The 25,219-nt window shown below is 36.2% G+C and overlaps 1 protein-coding gene across 1 annotated transcript in view; it reads left to right on the top strand.

Moving 5' to 3' along the window:
* The first annotated feature begins 1,115 nt into the window (after positions 1-1,115).
* The window catches only part of LOC149182787 (katanin p80 WD40 repeat-containing subunit B1 homolog KTN80.4-like), a 31,304-nt gene continuing 7,200 nt past the window's right edge, over positions 1,116-25,219 (top strand). Inside the window, exons 1-14 of the mRNA XM_089416951.1 lie at positions 1,116-1,310; positions 1,699-1,900; positions 2,522-2,652; positions 3,049-3,166; positions 3,286-3,512; positions 3,686-3,788; positions 11,702-11,772; positions 21,271-21,345; positions 21,465-21,608; positions 21,744-21,933; positions 22,181-22,744; positions 23,822-23,881; positions 24,019-24,155; positions 24,352-24,477. Coding sequence (XP_089273077.1) covers positions 1,879-1,900; positions 2,522-2,652; positions 3,049-3,166; positions 3,286-3,512; positions 3,686-3,788; positions 11,702-11,772; positions 21,271-21,345; positions 21,465-21,608; positions 21,744-21,933; positions 22,181-22,744; positions 23,822-23,881; positions 24,019-24,155; positions 24,352-24,477 — 1,968 coding nt within the window. The 5' untranslated portion in view covers positions 1,116-1,310; positions 1,699-1,878. The remainder of the gene's footprint in view (positions 1,311-1,698; positions 1,901-2,521; positions 2,653-3,048; positions 3,167-3,285; positions 3,513-3,685; positions 3,789-11,701; positions 11,773-21,270; positions 21,346-21,464; positions 21,609-21,743; positions 21,934-22,180; positions 22,745-23,821; positions 23,882-24,018; positions 24,156-24,351; positions 24,478-25,219) is intronic.

Here is a 25,219-nt window from a genome sequence, read left to right as displayed (position 1 = left end):
TGCAGGGCCAGCTGCCTGCCTTGAGCGAGCCCTCATAAATGCAGCACATTAACACCCGCATCCGGGTAAAAAAATAATTTTCTTTATTGTCAATTTATCATTTAATTAAATTATAATTTAGAATAAATTGAATTATTATTATTATAAATATAGTTTTTAAAATAATTTGATAATTTCATGGGGCGTGTATTTAATGTTTTGGAGTTGTTTGCCAAATTCCAACAAAACAATTTTTATTAGATTGTGAATTTTTGTTGTTTAAAATGTGTTATTGATTATATAAATAGGTTCAACACCAAAAATTCGAAGTCAATAAATTATAGAGAGTCTATAACTCAAACTTGTGAATCAGATAAATCTCTACATTAGAAATTCCATTAAAATACACCCAAACAAATTCCAAAAAATAGAACAAATAAATTACTCCATTTAATTGTTTTAATAATTTTTTTTATATAAATTTATTAAATATAAAGTCAATTACTTTGACTAAATTTTTTCATAAAATTACGTAAAATTATTTAAAATTTAAATTTAATAAATATTCAATCAATTATATTAGATTTTTTTTTTTTTGAAATTGTAATAAATAAATATTTTTTTACTTTATTAAATTATAATACATTTGTTTTAAAATATAAATTTATTTAATATCATATATATTTTATATTTTACATTTATTAAGGCAATTCAATTAACCATCACCCTATTATGAAATATTACGTAAACAATAAGATTTAAAATTCAAATCTTGCAAGTGAAACCAACCCCACAAATAATTTTCTTAAATCTTAAAAAATACCAACTTATTAAAACTTTATAATTAACTTTGATACGTTTATAACTTTTCCTTTAATTCTATTCTCTTCAATATGAAAATGATTTTACTCAAACACAAAAATCCTCTATTATCGGTTAAATCAAGTGACATCTTACGAACAACTTTTTAATAAAATAAAAAAATTTAAACGTTATACCTGTACAAAGCAGGGAAGAAATGCGTTTTTTACGGAATAATAATTAAGCAAAGTCATGCCTGGATTTATATGTTCTAGTATGTGTATATGTATATAATTCGTATTTATATTTTTAACCGCAAGGCCTCACATTTTAAACGCAATTGTATCAAGGTAAAATAAGAATATGAACCCCGTACTTTATTTTTGAACTAGTCACGACACAGAAATCTTCCGCTTCGTGTACGTTCTAAAGCGGTTCGGAGGGCCGAACCAGACGCAGATGCAGGGTGGAAGGCGATTCCAGGATTGATTCAAGTCACAAAGAAGAAAACGGAGGAGAAGGAGAGGCAGGTAGGGTTTCAATTTGTTTTATCATTCTCCAAATGGCGACCTAGGGCTTCGTATAATTGCTTTTCTTCCGGTTGTTTGACCTTAAAGATACGAAATACGAGGGGTCCCTCTGCCATCGCACATGCCCCCGTCTCTGCGGTGTGGTTGGATCCATACATTCGTTGTTTTAACCTTGGTTGCGTCTCTAACCTCAGTCATAAAATCCACCTTCGCCTTTTCTCTTGCATTTATGCCATCTGAAAACCCGAGGTAGTTAATGCACCTCGGCAGAAGCCAAGATCTCCTTCGGGCTTTGCTGAGAAATACGAGTGGATTGAAAGGAATTTGGAGAAATAGGAGCAGGAATTGAACGGATTTTAAAACTTACAGGATTCTGTGACATGGGCAGGTTTTTTTGAATGGTAGTGGGCGGTTTTTGATGTCAGATTTGGTGCCGTGAAAACATATGAGCCGGCATTGTGCATTTCATAGGTTTTGGTGGTGGGGATTGGAGTGAGAAGAGTTATGCGAAACCAGCGATATAGAACTCCAAGACTGATTTCAGAGCTTTTCTCCGGTCACCAAAACCATGAAGCGGGCTTACAAATTACGTATCCTTTTAAAGGCGGTCACTGTTTTTTCCAGTAATGCAATTTACATTTCATTGTATACATGTGAAAGATCTATGTGTGATTAGAACCTTCATTGTTTTATTGGCCTTTCCGGCGGAGTGTTTCCTGCCGAACTGTAGAATTTCTGGGCAAATATTTAGTAGTTAGCATGATATCATTGAAATTGCAGTGCTGTGAAAATTTGACTGTTACTAACTTTGAGGTAAACTGCTGGGAATATGTCCAATTATATGCTGGTTCTTGCTGGGATACATCTTCCGAATGGTAGCTATGTAATTACCTTTTGAATCTCCATCAAGGGTTTGGTTGTGGGAAAGGTAAAGGATACATCTCTCAAGTGATTCCTATGCAATCGCTATGAAACTTCATCCAGGATTCGGTTGCAGGGAACGCAAAAAATGAATTTTGGCACTTTTATGGAATATATTTTCTCATTGGTTCTGTATATAGAACCAATGAATGTTACTTTGATCTTGTATTTTAAAGAGAGATAAACAAACAAAACAATTCTGATCTTAGATCCAGTTTGCTGACTACGAGCTTTAATCATCATGGTTGTTGAGATCTAGATCTTTTTTTCCCTTGACTGACTGAAATTAGAGGAGTTTGTTGCGCATGCCTCCAATGTCAACTGTCTCAAGATTGGGAAGAAGTCTTCCAGAGTTCTGGTGACGGGCGGGGAAGACCACAAAGTGAATATGTGGGCTATTGGAAAACCGAATGCCATTCTGGTCAGTTTTAAATTTTGTCTTGGCTTTACTTTTTATTGTAAACTTTTTATGGCAGCGTATTTATGTAATCGCAACAGGCATCTATAAAGCTTTAGTTCTCTCATTTGTGACAGCAATATATAGGTCCAAGGAGTTGGTAGAGTATGCATTATTTATTTTGCCTTTGCTCTGCACTGTTATCTTCTAAAATAGAAAGGTTACCTGTTTTGTCAAGATGGCTTACTATGCTATTTTATTATGCCCTCACCTTTTGTTTACTGTTAAAACATAAATTCAGTCCTTTTTTGTTCCAAATAGGTTCTGTGGAGATTCCACTTACAACCCTGAAACATTCAGGGGAGCCCTTTCAAAGAAACCAAAGTGCCATGAAATTGATGCTAATTGTGAATTTTGCAGAGTTTATCTGGTCATTCAAGTGCTGTGGAGTCTGTGACTTTTGATTCTGCAGAAGCTTTAGTTGTTGCTGGAGCTGCTAGTGGCACAATAAAGCTATGGGATTTGGAAGAAGCAAAAAGTAAGCTAAGTTATTTAACAAAGAATATGCCAGAAATGGAATGTGGCTGTAGTGATGTTTTAGTTTCCTTTTCTATAATGGAATGCGTAATAAAAATTGATGGTTGTGTTGCCTTCCAGTTGTTCGGACACTCACTGGTCATAGGTCCAATTGTATATCAGTGGATTTCCATCCATTTGGGGAATTTTTCGCATCTGGCTCCTTGGATACAAACCTAAAAATCTGGGATATTAGACGTAAGGGTTGCATTCACACTTACAAGGGGCACACTCGTGGTGTTAATTCAATCAGATTTAGTCCAGATGGTCGTTGGGTGGTGTCAGGTGGGGAGGACAATATTGTAAAGGTATGCTCAATTTTTTTTTGACGTGTTCATTGTTGAAGTTTAATTCCTTTTGATGGCAAGGAAACTAGTTAATTGAAAAGCAGGCATTTGAGGAAATAATTTAGAGTTTACAGTTTTTTGAAATGGTACGGTCTATTTGATGATATTAACGGTGAAATGAATGGCTGGCTCAGTTATGGGATCTAACTGCTGGAAAGCTCATGCACGACTTCAAATGCCATGAGGGTCAGATACAGTGCATGGATTTCCATCCTCAAGAGTTTCTTCTTGCTACAGGTAAGTAAACAATTTCGTTGCATTTTATCTGGTAAAGGATTTGGTTGAATTATTTTTTGCTTAGTGTTGCATGTATTTCTTAATAAAACTGTATTTGTATTTCTTGGGATAAACTATTCTTTTAAATTAACCAATAGTTATTCCCCTAGCATGGTCTGATCATTAACCTCTATGTAACAATGGTCGCATAACAAACTCCACACCATGCATGGGCTGATACTAGGCTCAACCAAGGCCTCAAGCATAGCTAGTATAACAGACTAACAAAGATCTGCAATGGACTTGCTGGATAGGCAAGATATGAGCTATATGAAGAAACCCGAGCTTTGAATCTAGACAATGACTAAACTTGAACATGCCGCAATTGTATAAGATTAGATTCCTACACATGAAATGCATGAAGATGCAAGGAATTAGAGGGTTAGCATGGATGCATTCCCAATTAACTGAAGGCAAGTCATGCGTTGAATGTAAGATTTTCACATAAAAGCTCGCAGGGTTAATCTCATCCGAGACCAAGTTAGAATTAAAAAATGTGATGGCATCAAAAGGTATTGAAACCCATTATAATAAGATCCAAGAAACTAATAACCTGATATTGTATGAAACACTTATGCACACATTTAATTATTGTGCAGTGAATGACCACAAATTTTGAGATGAGGAGATTATCAACAAAATTACACTATTGATAAATATATGAGAAGTCAAATACTCTACACAGAGACATGTAAGACTGGAGATTTATCATTTGAGAGAATAAAGATTGTATTAAAAATACAGTACCACTATGTAATCACAAGCCCTAGAAATGGCAAAGATAAAATACGAGAAATGAAATTCAAGTTCAAAGTTACGTTTCAGAGTTTTGTATATATACATCGCTTCCCTGGTGCCTCAGAAAAGAGCTTAGGTGATGTGACTTAGTTGTAGCACTAAACTTTTGGGGCATCTATGGACATGTTGGATCACTTTAGGAGCCTTGTTGAATGACCAATGACAGACTGCAACATGGCTATGTAGAAAGTTTTATGGCTAAAATAGTAGCTACTTCAAGGGTTAATTTGCTTTCTGTGTTAATATAAAAAAATTCCAAACATTAGGTGATAAGATTTGTTGCCTCTTGAAAGAAATATGAATTCTTGAGATGATCACTTTACTGTGCTGGAGGAGGCACCATAACCACACGTGTAGATGTTAGAATTTCAAGCTGTAGGTGACCAATGTTTTTATGATCTCAGTCAAACAAGTAGATAACTGAATTTAATTAATGCTGAAATTAAATTTGACCATACAATCAATTACACAATAGATAGAAATTAAACAATGCAAACATACAAATGACTTTCACAATTTCACATACATATAGGTAATCACTCCTTCAACTCAGCTCTTGTTCCTTCGAAAAATTTCGAAGGAACCTCATCATGCTGCCCCCAAAAAATAGCATGTGTTCTCTATAGTAGATTCCTGGACATCCTTTATAGATTCACTTTTCATGGGGAAGAAGATTTTGAAGGTGGAAGAATTGCTGAGAAATCTAGGGTATCTGAATTAGGTGATTTCTCTTAAATTGATAACTGCTTATGATGTGTTTTTACTTAACTTGATTAGCTTTTTCTTTCACTTGTTTATTATTAGTGTTCTTATCATCAAACAACTACCAAACAATAAAGAACAATGAGACAAGAGTACGCAAGATATAGGCTATTAGCCAGGGCGAAAACCTCTCCTTTTGAGAGGAAAAGCTGCAAGAGCTCTTCTTCTTATAGAACTTTAATTGGCAAATTCCAAGACCTAAGACCTTTGACCAAGACCCCTCCAAGACCAAGTCAAACTTTCTCCTTGACGTGCTTTCTTAACCCAAGTCAAATTTGCCTTCCATTAGCTTCCATTTCACCTTTGACCAAGATTTCAGTCTTGCAACTTTGATTGCAATTTTCGATCCCTGCGTCAGAAACCCTAGGTGAAATGTGTGAGAGAATTATGGTGATTTAGTTCTCCTCTCTCCCTCACTTTAGACGATTTCTCCTCCCTATCAATTCGGCTTGCAAGGTAGACTTCCTTTTGACCCAAAACTCGACTTTTATTGATGTCGGAGGGTCTTTTGACTCTAGATTTGATTCAAATAAATTTTCTTTAAAATATGTAACATGCCCAAAAAGGTCTTCCATACATGACAATGACTCATTTGACTTGTAGACTCAATGACAAGCCCTAGAAGCACACAATGGGTGCTTGACCTAAAAATAAATTTCCCTTAAGCACGAAACCCATGCCCTCAAGAATGACAATAATAAATGTATTTTTCTCTTTACATCAAATACATAAAATCATGATTACTTATGTCATTATGAAGACCGAACCTAGTTACATATTTCAACACTCCCTCTTAATTAGGAAGGTATTTATAATCCATACAAGGTACTTGGACATTCTCAATTTGAAGAATTCTCATAGGAAGAGTAGGATAGGTAAGCTATCTCATAAGCTTCTTCCTTAGCTTATGTCAGAGCATCTCATCATTCCAACAAGCATTGTCACATAGCAATGCCTTGACTAACAGTAACAACTCTATCTCTCCATAAGATCAAAGCATAGTGCTGGCGAGACCAATGATTGATCAAAAGTACTTCACCCATCTTGACACGTTGCACTCCTTTGTCAACATACCATCATACTTCTAAACAATGGATCCCACACAAGGTGGAATGATCAACGAGACACTTGCTGCTTCCAAGTTGAGGTGAACCTTCTAATGAAGATTCCAACGAAGGATCTTGGTTATCCTCATCCTGCAAATGCTCCTTTCTAATGATGATGTATGATGAGTTCTTTCTATCTTCTATCATGCTAGATGACTTTCTTCATATTTGCTATTTATGCTTTCAATGAGGTTACCAAGAACTACTTCCTTTTTATGATGACTGCTTCATCCATGTAGACTTCTACTTCAGCTATCCTTTCAAGTTTCTTTAATGATGCCATGAGCTCTTGTTTCAATTGTATGCTTCAAATATGATGCCATCTCCTAATATGATGCATTGTATCATACTTATAATGCTTTCTCTCTGAAAATAATCCTTTAACCATGGTAGAGGTCTTTTCACCTCCTACTTTTCCTTGCTATGTACTTGAGAGACCTTAATAGTGAAGATCTATCCCTTCTCTCTTGGATTTCTTCTCACCAGGTTCTTCTACTTCTTCAGTGATATGGGCTTCAATTCTTTCTTTCCTTTTCTTGTTGTTCTTGAGTTTTGAACAATCTCTCTTGTAATGCCCATATTCCTGACATCCATAGCATTGGATTTTTGACATATTGATCTTCTTTTTTTGAGGACCAAAGTTTCCAAACTTCCCTTTTCTTCTAGCCATGGCAGCAAATGCTTGAACATGTTCATTTGATCCGACGTTGCTTTTTTCCTTAACCTGGTTTCTTTAATATTACATAATGACCAAAGTTCACTGAATGGGATGTCTTCCTTCTTTCCATAGATGCTTGATACAAAGTTGCCCCATTCATTAGGTAGTGCATTCAGCGCAACGATGGTCATTTCATTGTCGAACATTATTTCCCCCAACTCTTGCAGTGGGCCTCGAGTTTGTGACACCCTCATAAGGTTATGAGGCTATCACTTTTTCCTTTGATACTTTCATCTTGTATAACTCGGTTCTCAAGGATATAACTTCTCTTGCGGTGCTTACGGAGAACAATTATTCTAACTTATCAAAGGATTTTTTTGAATCTTCCAACTTTGCCATATAAGGGATGTGGGAATCCTTGATTGATTCTATAAGGATTCTTTGAGCCGTTATCTACCCATTCATATACTTTGCTAGAGCTTAAGCTTCTTCCTTTGGTGGTTCAATGATTGAACTCTTAACATGTCCAATGACTTAAATTTCTATGAGAATCAAAACTATCCTTTTCTTCCATGCAAGGAAATTTGATGACCTAACCAACTTATTGCTCTCCTTATATAATGAAGTCATTTTGATAGTAGATTCAATCATAGATATAAGGATACTTGTCAAGTGAATATGCTCCTTTGATGGTGATATTTTCAATTTGATGCCTTCTTGATTTTGATGACAATATTTGCTTCCTTGAAGAGATGTCCTTCGTCAAATATGCTTGAGATGAGATTCTTGATTTAAAATAGAGGGAGAACACATTGATTCCCTTGATGATGATGGCAACGCCTCTTCTTGCTTCCTTGAAATGGAGACTTCAAGATGCTTCGAATGTGTAGTCCTTCTTTGAGAGTGGGGGTAGGGTCCTTGAGGTCTTTCTTTTCCTGATGATGATGTGTGATCTTCCCAAGAATGATTTGAGTGTAGAACCCTTCTTGAATGAGCTAGGGTTTTGAGGCCTTTTTAGTTCCTTCCTTGAAGATGATGAGTTTGTCCTTCTTAACGATTTCCTTGTACTTGGCCCTTGTGTATCCCTTCTTGATGGTATGATGTGCTCTTTGATACCTTGAACTTTCTTGATGCTCCTTTTGATGGTTCTTCTACAAGCTGCCTTTCCTTGTCTTGTCACCTTAGCTCTGGTTCCATGTTGAGAAATCTAGGGCAGTTGAATTAGGTGATTTCTCTTAAATTGATAATTTCTTGTGATGAGTTTTTACTTAACTTGATTAGGTTCTCCTTTCACTTGTTTATTATTAGTGTTCTTATCATCAAACAACTACCAAACAATAAAGAACAATGAGACAAAATGACACAAGATATAGGCTATCAGCCAGGGCCAAAACTTTTAGTTTTGAGAGGAAAGCGAGGAAAGCCAGCAAGAACTCTTCTCTTATAGAACTTCAATTGACGAATTCCAAGACCTATGACCCTTGATCAAGACCCCTCCAAGACCAAGTCAAACTTTCTTCTTGAAGTGCTTTCTTTACCCAAGTCAAATTTGCCTTCCAGTAGTTTCCATTTCACCTTTGACCAAGATTTCAGACTTGCAACTTTGACTGCAATTCTGGCATGCAATTTTAGGCCCTTGCTGCAGAAACCCTAGGCGACATGTGTGAGATAATTATGGTGATTTAGTCCTCTCTCCTTTGCCTGAGATGATTTCTCCTCCTTATCAATTCGGCTTGCAAGGGAGACTTCCTTTTGACCCAAAACTTGGATTTTGTTGATGACTGCAATTTTGATTTGCTGCAACTTCATAATGCCCTAGCTCCTCTTTACACGTGTTAGAGTGATGACTCAAAACAGTCCAAAATCATTCGATTTTCTTCTCTTTATGCTGCCTCCTCTGCTTGGATATGAGGCTTCTTCTTGTCTTATTGAACTTCTGTGATCTAATTGGATGTCTTTGAATGAGGCCGAATGCTCCTATATATAGGCTTCTTGTCACATCTAGTAGGCCGACTTATCACTGTCCCTAGGCCGACTTGTCACTGCCCCTAGGCTGACTTGTTGCTCGCACATGGACAAGGTCTTGGAGGGTCTTTTGACTCTGTATTTGACTCAAATAAACTTTCTTTACAATATGTAACATGCCTAAAAGGGTCTTCCATACATGATAATGACCCAATTGACTTGTAGACTCAATGACAAGACTAGAAGCACATAATGGGTGCTTGACGAAAAAATGATTGCACATGGACAAGGTCTTGGAGGGTCTTTTGGTTCACGTACAGTATTTGAAACGCCTTCCCAGTTATATTGCGAATCTATTAGCTAAAATTCGGAAAGAATTAGAAGGTCCAGTATACTGCGATCCGTACATGATAATGACCCAATTGACTTGTAGACTCAATGACAAGCCCTAGAAGCACATAATGGGTGCTTGACCAAAAAATAAATTTCCCTTGAGCACGAAACCCATACCTCAAGAATGACAATAATACATTTATTTTTCTCTTTACATCAAATACATAAATTCATGATTACGTGTCATAATGAAGACTGAACCTAGTTACATTCATATTTCAACAAAAATTACATTCCACTTTCCATATATGTAGTGTAATGTAATTGAAAGTGAAAGGAGCTGGATGAAATGATAGACTTGAAAGTAAGTGATTGGATTATTACAAGTGTATATACTCTTAAATGCTTAAATAACTCAAATTGTATTAACTCGCTTTGTTAATTTTCTAAGTGCCAATCAAATTTATTGTCTCATGTCATTATTTTATGCCCGTAAATTTTCTTTTGCCAGTGGATAAATTTTTGATCTAAATTTAATTTTTGAAAATTACAAACATCAATACTTAACACTTGTAACAACAATCTTGCAGTGAAAACAAAGCAGAAAATAACCCAGAAAATCAGATAGAACAACAACACAGTTCTACTCTCCAACTTCTCATCACGTTCAGTTAACTCAGAGAAATCACCAGGCTCCCTAACCAGGGAAAATGGCCCCATAGTTATTAGAACCAGATAGGTCATTGAACCGGTAGACCCTCAGGACTAGAAATCGGTAAAAAACTGGACCAAAAAACCGGTCAACCAAAAACACATAAAATATTCAAATTTTAAAGAAAAACATATATATTCTTGTGCTGCATCCAATCACTGTCCAACGGAAGTGAAAAATCGATAGATAATACTATTTATTGATTTCTGCATATATCTGTTTTTAATTGAAATGGTAGATGACCCATCGTTATCTTTAGACCACTAAAGTGTTCTCTTGTACAATGCTATCTGAATTCTTTCAATCCAACATATCCTGAAAGTTCTGGAAATTTGTTGTTTCTGCTTTCTTGAGCTCACTTTTTTGGTTATTTTTTGGAAATGCAACTGATATTGCTTCAAATAAACACTAGATTTACAACAGCTAGATATTATGGCAGAGAGACAAAGAGTTACATGAAGATTTTCTTCCTATGAAAGCTAGGAAGGCTAACTATGGGCTTGGCCCTAAGGGGCAGAGGGAGTTTACATCCTTTCAGAACTCATAAGTTTTAGGTTTGACATGAAATGCCGGATCATTATTGTATGCTCCCAATTCTCCCAACTATAAGTAGGAATTGATTTTATTGGAAGTTGCTGTGCAAAGCATGAGAGAATGCTCTTCCAGAAGGTTTTGCTGCCAGTGGATGTGTTAAGATTTTGGTTTTGAATTAGAGATTATGCATCCTGGTTTTCTCAATCCCCTGCTTTTTCTATTCAAATAAAGAGGAGAAAATCCAAATAATTCAAGAAACTCAGCTGACAATTTCCATCATCGCACTATATTTTGATGAAATGTCGTGATCTTTTGAAAATACACGATGTTTTTGTACCCTTTGAGAATTTTCAGCCAATAGTACCAGGAAGCAGATAAACTTGTGATATAATATATATGTTGTGATATTTGCAACTGTGGTTCTAACTTCTAAATACCATTTGTTGTTTCCAAGATGCACAGATGATTGAAATAACTGCGCGGAACTGAATTCTCCATCCTGAATTTCATTAAGCTAAAGTTGTGTTCGTTATATTGATTAATCTGTGTGCATATCATGTTCCTTTTGTAAAATACATCATGCCCTATGGAGATAAGATAAAGAAGGAATGCATGACTTGTTCTCTCATTTCTCACTTTTTGAATTAAAACGGATTGATAATACAAGAAGCCTACTGTTGCTATGCAAGTTAAGTGGCAGGGTGGTGCAGATGTATCTGATGTGATAGGATTTTATGCTTGTGATTATTGAATTATTCTTTTGTACGATGGATTGTTTTGTGCTTTTTTGAATTGCTAGTGCTCTTCATTCTCTGGATGTTATGAGAGTATTTATTTATAAATTACAGTGACATTTGTTGATATGTAAGTTTCAGCTAATACCATGATTTGTATTTATCCAGTTTTTATAAAGTTGGTTTCTTTTCCTGATCAAGTCTGACAACTTCATATTTAATTATAAGTTGTAATTTAAAGACAATATATTTGTATACTCTTGTCTATTCAGGCTCAGCAGACAGGACTGTGAAATTTTGGGACCTTGAGACTTTTGAGCTTATCGGATCAGCTGGTCCTGAGGTAAAAATGTCAAAACAGATTTGTATTACTTAGAACATGCTTCTTTTTAATCAATACTCTTTTTCTTAATATGGATATATTGATAAAGCACGTTGTTAGAAGTACTTGTATGAAAGGGTTCTACTTTATCGCTGGCACTCAAGTCAACTTTACACACACAGTGAACTTGGGTTCGATAAGCATGTAAGAAATAAAATGCCACTGCAGGATGCAAGTTAGACCAAATATTTTTGACCTACATTTTTTATTTTTCATTGTATCATTCTTAATGTGGGAACTCTTTGTTTGTAGCAAAATTCTTATGCAGATTCATTTATTTAGTTGTAGGCAGTCACATCATTCTTCATTTTTCAATATTAAGTCACATGGTTCATGTTTGATGACCATAATGCACAGATTTTTTATTGTGAATGCAACATGATGTGATTAAAATCAGGATACTTGGCTGCCCATGAAAATTAGCAAATTTCAAGGACAAAATTGGTGGATGTGATGACATAGTTTAGATCCATATCATCTGATTCAGGGTGCAAGTGTAAGACTCTTTCTAGCACCAAGCTTTGAGGAGAAATAGGCGACTGTTGGCGACTTCTTGAAGTTTTCAGAATGGAGTTGTTAGGTCCCTATAATACTAGTGATTCTCCCATTACTATTGTCATTGTAGGCCTTATTGTTATTGTTGTGCCCCTATTGTCTCCATATTGTTATTATTGTGCCCCATAGAAGCCCACTATTACTATTGTTGTGCCCTTGTATTATTATTGTTATGTCGGCTTTGATTATATTGTGACCCCTTAGGCTCCTATATATAGCAAGGAGGTTTTGTCATTTGTATCATCCAAGAATTGTTCATTTTGTGTAATGTAAAGGAGGATGGATAAAACAGGTGGATGTGGTGACTTAGTTTAGATCCATATCATCTGATTCAGGGTGCAAGTGTAAGCCCCTACCTAGCACCAAGCTGTGACAACAAATAGATGACTGTTGGGGACTACTTGAAGTTACCCCCAAGTTTGAGGTGAAAACTGATTATTATTTTTTTGTACCTAGGAGAAAATACTAGAACATAGTCACTTATTTAAAACAAGTTGTTTGTTAACAGTTAGGGAGCCCTGTTGTAGACACCTTTTAACATTGGAAAGATGCAAAAATTACAAAATCACAAATCTTCAATATTCCAATTCACTTTTTTGTAAAGTATATGGAGATAAAAGATAATTTGCTTTTAAAGCATCGATATCTTAAAGCTGTTTTGAGTACAATGTATCTGTGGCATCCCAACATAGACCTAAACCTGAGCAGTGTATTGCTCTGGCATTTTGAATTGATTTGCTATAGCCTACATACTGAACTAGAATTCAAAGCTAGGGAAGTGAATGAAGTCAGCACCATGAACTTTCTCCATGAATGGCTTGCTTTTTTTTGCCTATTATTTTAAAGATATTGCGACTCTTTCTTTTTGTCCTTAATTTAAAAATTTAGAACTGATAAGGAGATGCTCTGGGCACCCTCATTGTTGTTGCAAAAATACTGTTCTTCTCATAGATACCATACTTGACTTAGATAGGACCAATCTCCAAAATAGCCAAGAATGTAACAACCTCCGATACGTCCTCCATAATTAACAATCCCTCAGAAGATGAGCAAGGACATCTCGAAAAATGTGGATTGATTAGCAGTAAGAGAGGGGATGGCAAGATACTAAGGCGGCTTAAAAAGATGTCTCCCACATCTGTGCTGTATGACACCTTCCATATCTTTTGAACCACTGTAAGCTCATAATCAAAGACATTTCCATATAATTGGTGTACCACGCCCAATATAAATAAAGCTCCCACCATGACATAACCCCATTCTGTGGAATGAAAGGAAGAGGCGACACACTTGTGGGCTGAGTATGATGCCAACTCCATACAATTCATGACACAGTTGGCTCACCATAATTATTTGAGGACCCATGGTTTGTCTTGGCTTTAACAGAATACAAGGCGGCTCCATATATCTGATGTTCCATGCATAGAATGCTCAATGAGTAGGACATCGACCCCATCAAATTTATTAAAATGTAAATGTGTGAACAAATAATGTAACATCAACATGGGTTAATGTATCACTCCATTAAAGGGTCAATACTATAATGTATGTATGTAGTATCAAAGAGGTGGCTCCATCAAACACCTAAATGGCTCCATTTGCTATACAATACACCATATAAGATATTGCCATCAAGACCTCACGTTCAATACTATGACAAGGTGACTCCTTAAAAATGAGTTCATGTGCTGTATGGCATCTTCTTTTCATGAGAACCCATGGTTGCATGAGAAAGGTGGCTATGGAGGTGAGTCCACAATAAAATATACTCTCTTTGCCTACACATATTTGTCATTATCAATCATATTGTTAAAACAATGTATTACATGCATGAAAGGGGATGACTCCATTATATAATTCTCCTCTTGATATTTGTGTCATCATGTAACTTTATGGTAGTGGTCCATCAAGGGTAAATGTATGAATGAAGTAAAGAAAGGGTGGTCCCATCATAAAATAATAATAAATTGCATCCACATATTGTTCGACAAGGAGTATACCACTTAAAGGTTTTGCATCATGGAAATAGAAGTGGTTTTGCCTAGTCAATCACACCATTAGCCAAAATCATATTTGTGGGCATTAGAATAAACAACACAATCATTGATCACCCACAAATGATGTACCATAACACCAAAGAGTATTTCACAACTATTGAATCATTGATCAATACATCAAGTGAAACCATAAACTCCTAATGCAAAAGCTCTATCAACCAAACACATGGAACCATGAAGAGGCAACCAAATAGCAAGCACAATCACCCTCCACCAAGGAGAAATGAGGCTCGCCCAACCAAAGATCTCCATCAAAATATATGATGACATGAAGGGAGGGGCTTCATAAAGATGAATCCCCCCAAATTGGTCCAACAACTCCAAGGAATAAGAAGCAAATCTCCATCACAATGATAGAAATCACAAAGTGGAAACTTATACAATATGAGGTGTAATAGGAGTCATTCAGAGGGAGTGTTGAAGTTGTAAATATGTTTGGTTGTCAAATATTTTTTTGTCATGTTGTAAAGAATCAAAAAGAATTTATTTGAATCAAAAGAAAATTGTTTGTCATGTCCCATTTGGACATTTTAAAAATAAGAAAATTGAATTTTTAAAGGTATGTTTTTATGTCTCCAAGTTGACCAAGTTGGCCCTCCACAAGACAAGTCGGCTCAGCCTTTAGAGGCACCTTTTCGGATGAGGAAACCACTATATATTGACGTAAATACACTTCCATTTTGGCACTAATTCAGATCTCTCTTCTGTGGAAGAAATTCTGCAAAATCTGAGGCTATGAAGTAGCACACAAAGATTTGTTCTGAGGAAAGTTGTGAAGTTTTGGTGGGTATCTCTGTGGGATGGGAAGGCTGGAGCAGAAGATGAAGTTTGCACCCTATTGAGGACTGACAGTTGGCACCATGTTGACTTTTCTGTGGTCTAATATGTGGCAACTTGTGGGCAGCTTATGGACAGACTTGAGACAGCCATTTTCTAGTTGAGGGCTGACTTGGCACTTGGATTACTGGTTAGTTTGTCTATGACTTGGATATCTCTCTTGTTGACGAAGATTCTATAAGGAAGGGTTTGCTGGGATTTTCACCCATTGTGGGTTTTCCTAGGGTAAAATTGCCTCTTGTGTCTTGTGCACTGTATTTTCTTGTTCTTGAATGGTTAAATGCCGAAGTATAATTGCTTGATGAAGGATAAGCTATGGCTAGAAGAGTAATAAACCTCACAAGTAATTATCGAGGTCTGAAATGCATCACTGTAATTGAATTTCCAACAATATTTGCATATCATTGTGTAAAATATGTGGACTGTTAGAACTTCTTTATTGAGTTGTACCTTGGGCTAGCTGGAACACATAGCAGTCAATTTCACAAGAGACTAGCCAGATATATGATAATTTGAATTATCATATCTATGCTAAATTCTACCATTCCTGTTGATTTCGTTTCTTTCCATTTGAAAGGAAAAGTACTTTGAAGCTGCAGATGATGTGTTGGAATGATATCCTTAGAACTTCTTGAAAGAAGGAAAGTTAGTCTTCTTCATGGTTCCCATTGCCATTTCAAGTTATTTGGTTTTTACACGAGGAAATAATCTTCAGAAGTGTGACACTTAGCTAGAAGTAATGTTTGAAGATGATCTTCAGATTAACCAAATAGATTATAACCTGATTTTTAGGGTACAAGTACATTATGTAAGGTTTTGTTCAATCTGAAATAATAATGTTTAAACTTTTAAACCATTATAGGGGCTTTGAATATTGATCAACATTGCCAGAGTGGAACATGACCAAGTGTGCCTTGAGCATGATTTCCCTAAAGCCCTCAGAGCAAAGCTTACATAGACTATCTAGTGTATGCACACACACTGCAATACATTTCAACTGAGTGTTTCTACTCAACATGAACAAGCAGAAACTGCATTATTTTGGCTATTCAGCGGACTAGAACATATTTCCATGCTCTGTAAGAATCTTTCAGGTAAGGGTTCACTAGGATTTTTCCTAGTCGGGATCTCAAGTTATTTTGGTGAGAACCTGATACCCCTATTGTCATCTCAGCAAATACTCTTTGTTCCACAAGGAATTGTAGGGTGAGGGGGTTATCTATTGCGCTAATATCTTCTAGGATTCCCAATATTCACACTTGAATCCACCTTTTTTCTTGCAAACACATGTGCACACCTGAGCCACAAGCACAAGCATGTCACTGGAGAGGCTTGAATTCTGGGGGTAATAACACCTTACTGTCATTGATCCAACAAACTGCTATTGATGTATGGTACATATTTTCATACATTATAAATCATAAAGCATATATATTCAATTTAAGCATGAAGAATACTGTACTCGTTTTGGAAAATTTGAATATATATATGTATATATTTGTGCTACTTGTAGAAGAATGCTACGTTATTACTAGGTTAAAATGCCATCCACAGAAGATTGATCTTTACAACACACACATACACACACACATACAAATATATATATATATATATATATATATATATTTGTGCTACTTGTAGATGAATGCTACATTATTACAAGGTTAAAATGCCATCCATAGAAGGCTAATATTTACAACATATATGTGTGTGCGTGTGCGCACGTGTGCGCTAATTGTAGAAGGATGCTACATTATTACGAGGTGAAAATGCCATCCATAGAAGATTAATCTTTACAACATCAACCATTTAGGATGCTCTACACAAATAACATCAAACATTCATGACACCTAAACAACATCAGATATTCAAATGGACAGTTTGTCACTTCCAATGTTAATATGACTAATGTAAATATAGAAACGTTATACTTTGTTGTATTATGAATTACTTATGCATGAGCTTTTAGCATTGATAAAACCATTGCTTTTACTTATGTATTTGCAAATGAATGGAGAAACAAGAAAATAACTACAGTGGTAAAGCACTTTAATGGAGAAATAAGAACACAACTACAGTAGTAAAAGCATAGAACCCATGCATGCACGATTTAAGCTGGACATTTCTGTGAGGGAAAATTTCAAACTGAAAATAAAGGACTGTGCCTTGCCCTTATTATTCTCAGGAATTAAGACATGAATACAGAGAAAACTAACTCAGTAAATAGATGATGTGGCTTGATACAGACTTCTATCTTTCACCTTCTTTCTATGCTTTACTTTGTTATGTCTGCATTTCTTAACTATGGAAGAGGGTTAGGTTTCTGTATCCTGGAAGGAGCTCACATAGCATCCGGAAGGTACTGCAGTGGACAAATCAATGATTAGCTTGCTGGGAGCATAACTTTCACATATGAACTGCAAAGCAGGGATTTTGGATTTGGACCCAAAATTGCAGAATTCAGGATCTGTCCTGAAATTGTTCTTGACAGGGCCATAACTCTGATTTATCCACTCCATAAAGTGTTAAGAAGGAGACAAGCGTGAAACCACTTTGCAGTTACAAATACGATTTTGTGGAAGAAGTGCTCAGAACCTGTGAAAGCATGCATGTGGCCAAACACTACGACTGTTGGATGTTACCCTAGTGAATAGTCAACATCTTTTAACTAAAATCTATGATTGTTGGTCATGCAATTTATTATCTCACTAGAACAATTTTGGTTGGTCCACTCCATCCCAAGAGAAAATCATATCCCAGGGTTCATAACCTCATGGAGCTCTCTTGACGCCTTGAAGGAGGGTAATGAAAAATGAACTCTAATGTATCAACACCTTATTTGGTTTAAGTGGCAATTCAAGGCCTTAAAATGGTGGCCTTATTTTACATGTTTTTTGGCTGATGACTATAGAGGCCTTATGGATTTGATCATATATGGCGCAGTCTGTAGAGGTTGAAAGGAGTAGAACTGCCTCACCAGTCAGTGTTCATGGAGCTCTCTTGGTGCCATGAAGGACAGAAATGAAAAATGAACTCTAATGTATCAACAACTTATTGGGGTTTTCAAGTGGCAATTCAATGCCTTAAAATGGTGGCCTTATTTTACATGTTTTTGGGCTGATACTGTAGAGGCCTTGTGGATTTGATCATAAATGGCGCAGTCTGTAGAGGTTGCAAGGAGTAGAACTGCTTCACAGGTCGGTGCCTACCAATTCTCCATCAACTCCTTTTCTTGTGGATTTTTTTGTGTGAATGTGTGGAGAATTTAGGCCTGTGTTTTCTTTGACAACCACGTTATGTGTCTTGAGAAAGACCTCAAGATGTTAAAGGTGCTTGATGAGCTTTCAAAGCGATTTTGTAATGTTGTCTTTCCTGGTATGCTTTGGTAGTTATGGTTCGCAGTTTAGCTTGCTGATAACTACTTTTGACAACCACAGGAAATGCTCATTGTCAGCTCCTGAGTTATACTGCTAGATAATTTCCGCAAAAAATTGTTTTTTTTCACTCTTTAGCCCTAGCTCAAGTGACCAGAGAATGTCTGTGACACTCTCATGCAGTTAAAGAAAGTATGATGTTGGAATTTATAGATTCTACATTGCTTCAGTTGAAGCCAAACTTTAGATAGCATGTACATAAGACACTCAACCGTAAAGTTTATAAAGCTACTAACTTAAGGGCTTGCACTCTGCAGAATGGACCATATTGCAATTGTTGTGGGAAATTGGTTGGAAGATAGTAATTTTAGGGATAGTTATGAATAGTAGAAATTGCCATAATTAGAATCCTAGAGAGCCTAGTCTTCTGTTTTCTGAATTTGTGATCATGCACAACTTGGTTTGTGAAAATGGCTTATTGAGTGTAAAAGTTTGTTTTCAGTGAATCTTGACATATCCTTATGGTTTTCTATTGACAAGTGTTCCTCATTAGTTTGATCATGCCATTGGGGCCTTAGTACAGTGATGTGATTGGTGCAGTATTAAACCTTCAGTAGGTTTCCAATCCTGATGTGGTCTACCTTACTGGCATTGCATGTCTCAAAAGAGGCCGAGTCTGGAAAGACGTTCCAAGAAATTTATGCATGTTTCTTGAAGCAACTTCTTAGTTTGATCTTCCATAAAAATTGTATTACCTCTATTTTGCACTTTCCTGACTTTTGGTTTTTGTTGTACTTGGAAAAATCTTTCAAGAAATGGTTGGTTTTACAAGATCACTTGGACAGATAGGAATACCTATTCTGACTATCTTCATAATTCTTTGCCACCAAGTCTACTTCAATATCTAGCATCAATAGTGTGGTTAGAGAAAGGTCTCATCAATGTTTGCAAAGTTGGAGCTGGGATTGGAACTAGCCAATGGTCAGACTGGAATTGGATGGAAATTGGTTGATGATGCGGTTTATGAACAGTTTTACTAAAATTTACATTAGACACAAACATTTTAATGAAAGTATATAACCATCAGAAAAGGTTCTGATACAATGAATGAGAACCATGGGTTGGCATCTATTTTATTTTTTTAATATCTAAAAACATAGCTAGAACTATAGGTTGGAAACTAGTATCTATAAGGGTTCTGGGATGGTGTATGTTCATTGGTAATAACTTTATAAATTTAGCAATGAGAACCATTGGGTGGTTGCGGTTGGAGACAAGTGAAAAGGAGTGAGGGGCATGCACTATATGAAAAGGAGAATCTTATTTTTAGGTAAGAATGTCTGATGCAATGCGCTATGGTATCTAGCACCAAAGGAACAGAGAATTACCATGCAAATGAGTAGAAATCCAGATTTTCGATCACAAAAGTTATATACAATAACCCATAGCATAAAATAGTCATAAGGATGACGTAGGCTTTGCTGAAAATTGTCTTCTTGAAATGGTTTGACGGATACAGATCACAGATTCCTAGTTACTTTCAAATTGTATTTAAGGCCAGATTCAGTGACCAACATAACTTGTCAAGCCTGGGAGCGTTAACACATTCCAGACTGAATATTATTTATTTATTTTTTAATTTTTTTGAATAAAATTTTCAATTTTGTGTGTTGAAAGTTGAAACACTTTCCTTTGGCACCCTGAGCACCTCACACTGGTCATTGGGACCAGTTCAGCAACCAAACTAGCTGAACCAGTACAGAAGCAGTCCCTGAACTGGTTCAGTGCATTTAGTGGTTGAACTGGTCAGTTCTGGTTCTGGTTTGGACAGCTTTAAAAGACGGGTCTAATCCATGTCTCACTTTTTTCTTCTGTAGACAGTAAATGTGGCCAGACTTTGGTAAGCTCATTTTGGGATTTTCTATTTACTAAGCAATTCTTCTAACATAATGATGAATTGTTATTATTAACTAAAGCAAATTCCAGCAAAGGGACCAAAATCCTATCCTTTATTACTGTTGAGAAAGTAATCATTTGAAATGTGAAAAAGGTTATAAGACGTGTGGCTTGCTGATGCTGGTCCTCTGGTAACTGGATGGAATTTCTCCCCAGAATGACCATGCCCTGTCTCTGCCAGCAGCTGGCATGGTCAGTTCTTAGTGCTTTCTGCTTCGGCTTCTGTCCTTTGTCTTTTATGATTTCATGTCTCTGTTTCTGGACCATTGGCAGCATTCCAATTGTCGGTGTTTTTGCTAACACCAGCCTGTGCATATTGTTTTTGGCATCTAGTTTGGGAGGTGTTTCGGTTTAATCCATCCTCTGCAGTTTTTTTTTCCTTTTCGAGGTATGCTTGTGGAGGCTGCATCAATGACCTTTTTTAATTAAGGCCTTGTACACACTGTTAGTATTAGGAGCAAGGAAGTTTTAATTCAAAACAAGAAATTATATAAATGAGCAAGTTAGTCTTGAACACATTGTTTTTGGGAAATTATGTTAGGATTTAAGTTCAGCACTGCCAATTCATTGGGTATACAAGTTTTTATTTTTGGCGAATAATCTTTCAATGTAGGTATGCTTTCTACAGTTTACATATCTATTGCATGTTTACCATGAATGGTTGTGTATTTGTGTTTCAGACAACTGGAGTTCGTGCCATGATATTCAATCCGGATGGAAGGACTCTGTTAACTGGATTGCATGAAAGTTTGAAGGTGGGGGCCTGTTTTGGTGCAATGCATTTTATCTATGCTTGTCTTAAAATGTTTGGGGTGACAGTTCTTTTAATCCTCTTATAAAGGCCATTTGTAAAATACCTTGCATTGGATAGCAGGTGTTTTCCTGGGAACCTTTGAGATGCTATGATGCAGTCGATGTTGGTTGGTCTAAATTGGCTGACCTCAACATACATGAAGGAAAGCTTCTTGGTTGTTCATACAATCAAAGTTGTGTTGGTGTATGGGTTGTGGACATTTCGGTATGAATAAGTGGTATCCTTTTATCAATCCATGCACTGATTATATGTCTTCATGACTTTTATCTTCTGTTGATTGTATTCTGTGGTGCTAGTATAAAGATAATTACATTGAAGGTGTCATTTGTGGTGTTCCAGCGGGTGGGGCCATATGCTGCTGGAAATGTATCAAGAACAAATGGCCATAATGAAGCAAAATTGGCTTCCAGTGGTCATCCATCTGTCCAGCAATTAGATAATAATTTAAAGACCAATATGGTGAGGCTTTCCTTGTCACACAGTACAGAGTCAGGAATCAAGGAACCAAAGACTACCACATCCGTAACTAGTATGTTACTTAATTTGCATGTAGTATGTTTCATCTTTTAAGCTTTGCATTCACTGAATTTTCTTTTTTTGTTTTATACTAAAAGACTCGCTACTATTGGACTAGTACGGAACATTTTGTAGCATAAACAAGCTTATTGGACTAAAGTATTGGGTTCCTTTTTTTATCTCTGGCTTTCATTTTATTGGCTGTATTACTTGAAGAAACTAAGTAAGTTATGTCTTTTGCTTTTGCTACTGCTGTGTAGCCACTGAAGGTCTTTCTAGCACACCTCAACGAGCTGGAATAGCCTTTTCTTCAAAGAATCTTCCTGCAAGTTCAGGTCCACCGTCATATGTCTCAACTCCAAAGAAAAACAGTACATCAAGAGTGCAGCCTACAACAAATTTTCAAACCTTAAGTAGACCTGATATAGTGCCTGTCATTGTCCCTAGAAGCAATTCATTAAGACCGGAAACAACAGCAGATGCTAAGAAAGAAATGAACAATGTTGGAAGAGTGGTTCCATCTACAGTATCAACCAAATCAACTGATGTGATTAAATCTGGCAGCAACAGAGATGAATCTGACAAGATAGACTCCATAAATCAGAAGCGCATGACAGGCAATGACAAAACAGACCTAAACATTGCTAGGGCTGAGCAACACGTTTCCTCTAGACTTGACAATACAAACACTAGTTCTGTTGTTTGTGATGGAAATCAACCAGGGGCAAGATGGATTGGTGCTGCCAAATTCAGAAGAAATTCACCAGTAGATTCAGTTGTAAGCCCACATGATAGAAGTCCTACTTTTCCATGGTCTGCAACTGGTAAGTAGCATTTTCTCTAACTGAATTTTTCATGTTTTCATTCAACAATTTATCTTTGTGCCTTTTCATTTAAAACAAAGTGTGACTGAAATGATCTTTCTACCTTTTCCACATCTACAGTAATTTTAATATGTTTTTTCAAGAAGCTTCCTCTTCTCCTCCTCTTCCTCCTTTATTATGAAAAGACAGTAAGAGTTTCCGCCATGTTCCTTTTCTCATGGGATCGAAATTGTATTTTGTACTTATTTTGAATATATACAACTGGTCAGCTAATTCAGTCAGCAAGCTCTTTCATTAATGTAGAGGAAGCTAGATCTTATTGTATTTCTTTATTCACATTCATGTGCCTTTAAAGAGTAAACAAAAGAAGCATTGACCAGTGAGGAATACAATTACAAGTTTTCTCTTCTTTCTATGGGGCTGTTGAGATGGTAAGTTAAGGACGGTTAGCAGAATTTCAGTAATTTGGATTCCCTTGTTCTGTATTTTGTGAAGGCACAAAACCGATAAAGCATCTTTCATATATGGATTTGTGCATTTTCCATAATTGGAAAGCCTTTTTCTCAATTTTGCTACAACATGCATATGCTGCTTTTCTATTTTTCTTTATATACATTGCGGAGATGTCTGTGGGCAGTGACTCTGTAGATAGAAATGTATCATTATGTGGATGATGTCTTTGTACTTTGTGGCAGTGCATATGGGTAAAATACTAAAATATGAATGTGTTTCCCCATAAAAAATAGTTCCTCTATTGTGTTCTCTGGGAGATTCCGAAGTTCAGCTTTTTGTTGAAAATTCTTTTTAGTTAGTTAGTTGACTGCTTTTGCTTCTGCGTGTGTGAAAACTTTTAGCAACCAAGAAGCTTAGGAATGAAAATAAGGACATTCCAGGTTTCCTAGACAAATTTCAAGCAACTTTTAAGTTAGCCCCTTCTTGCATCTATGCATTAGTAGTTGTTTTTCATGCAATAGTCTTCTGGGGTTCATTTGGTTCATTTCCTTATTCTTATTTTTTTTAACATGGATAGAAATTGTGCTTGAGCAATTTTCTTCTTCTTTTTAAACCACATGGCAGATGATGGAGTTACATGTCAGCCAGATCGACAAGTTACTGCACCTGAATTATCAAAAAGAGGTATTTAGAGGCTGGCTTATTTGAAGTTTGTTAATTGGCATCTTGACATTAGTGTAGCTTATTCAAATTGATTTGGTATATTGTGTTGTAAGTATAGTATTTTGAAAGATTAATTGAAGTTATGGATGTATTATCAGTGGTAGAGCCTGGTCGTGCTCGTGCTCTGGTTGCAAGTTGGGAAACACGAGAGAAGGCTCTCACCGCAGACACACCTGTGCTGGTCAGTGGTCGTCCCCCCACAAGTCCTGGAGTGGACATGAACTCATTCATCCCGGTATGGAATGTTTAGTTTCTCACAAGTTGGAAAATGATCCTTCAAATTTTAAACTTTCTTTAAGATGACTGATGCTTTTGGAAGTGTGTTTGTATTAATTATTCTTCTATTTCAGATTTGGCATATGGCTTTTCTGAAATCTTTTCTTTTTTGTCCTTTTCTGTTTAACATTGGTGACCATGCATGGTTAGGGCAGAGAGGAAGCCATGGGACTTCGGAAAGTGATTGGACAGTTAGTGATGACAATAGTGCTATAGAAGAGCTCATGCAACAGCACAATTCATTTACAAGCATTCTTCAAGCTCGCTTGACTAAGTTGCAGGTAATAATGACTGGCATATCTGGACAAGGATACACATGAAATGAAAATGTATTGCATATTTAAAAAAATGATATTCCCCTGTTTATAATGACATTGGTTACATTATATCCTTTGTTGTACCATTTGTGTTACGGATATGGGTAGATTTCATGTGTGTTTAGATAGGTTTTCAAATGTCATTTTTCTGTTTTATCATGAATCTGCTAAAATTTGTATCGTTTAATGTACCATTTGGATAGGTGTTGAGAACACAAAGATAGAAGCTTAGTAACATGACACCTCCAAACAGGCCTTGTGTCCTGTATCCTATGTTGGACACCAATACCTGAGAATATGTGTCGGACACATGTTTGGCACTTGTCCTGTGCACAGGACACCTGCCAAACATGTATGATACATGTCCTCACTGTGTCTATTCCTAAAGGAGGCCTGCTGCCCATAAAAACACATTTCCCCCAACCCCCTAAAAAAACCAAAAAGTTCATGTAACAACGTAATTTGATTTGATTATAGAATATAACAATGTTGCATGACTTGTGCTCGATAAATACTTGGCCAGCATATCACTTGCTAATTTGGGAAGACTCGAGAAAGACTCTGCAAATAGCAAGAAACTAAAAAATATCTCATTTTTTTGCATAAAAGATAAACTAATGGCATTTCCAACACATGCAAGTTATAAAACCATGGTTTACACAAGAATTCATATCATCATCTCATAAAATATGATATATAAATTATA

Source organism: Pinus tabuliformis, chromosome 3_2 (assembly GCF_031772625.1).
Source record: "Pinus tabuliformis cultivar Carrire ecotype Pingquan chromosome 3_2, CPIR1, whole genome shotgun sequence".
NCBI classification, from domain to species: domain Eukaryota; kingdom Viridiplantae; phylum Streptophyta; class Pinopsida; order Pinales; family Pinaceae; genus Pinus; species Pinus tabuliformis.
The sequence above is the reverse complement of the archived record's forward strand: the minus strand, read 5'-3'. Positions and strand labels throughout refer to the sequence as shown.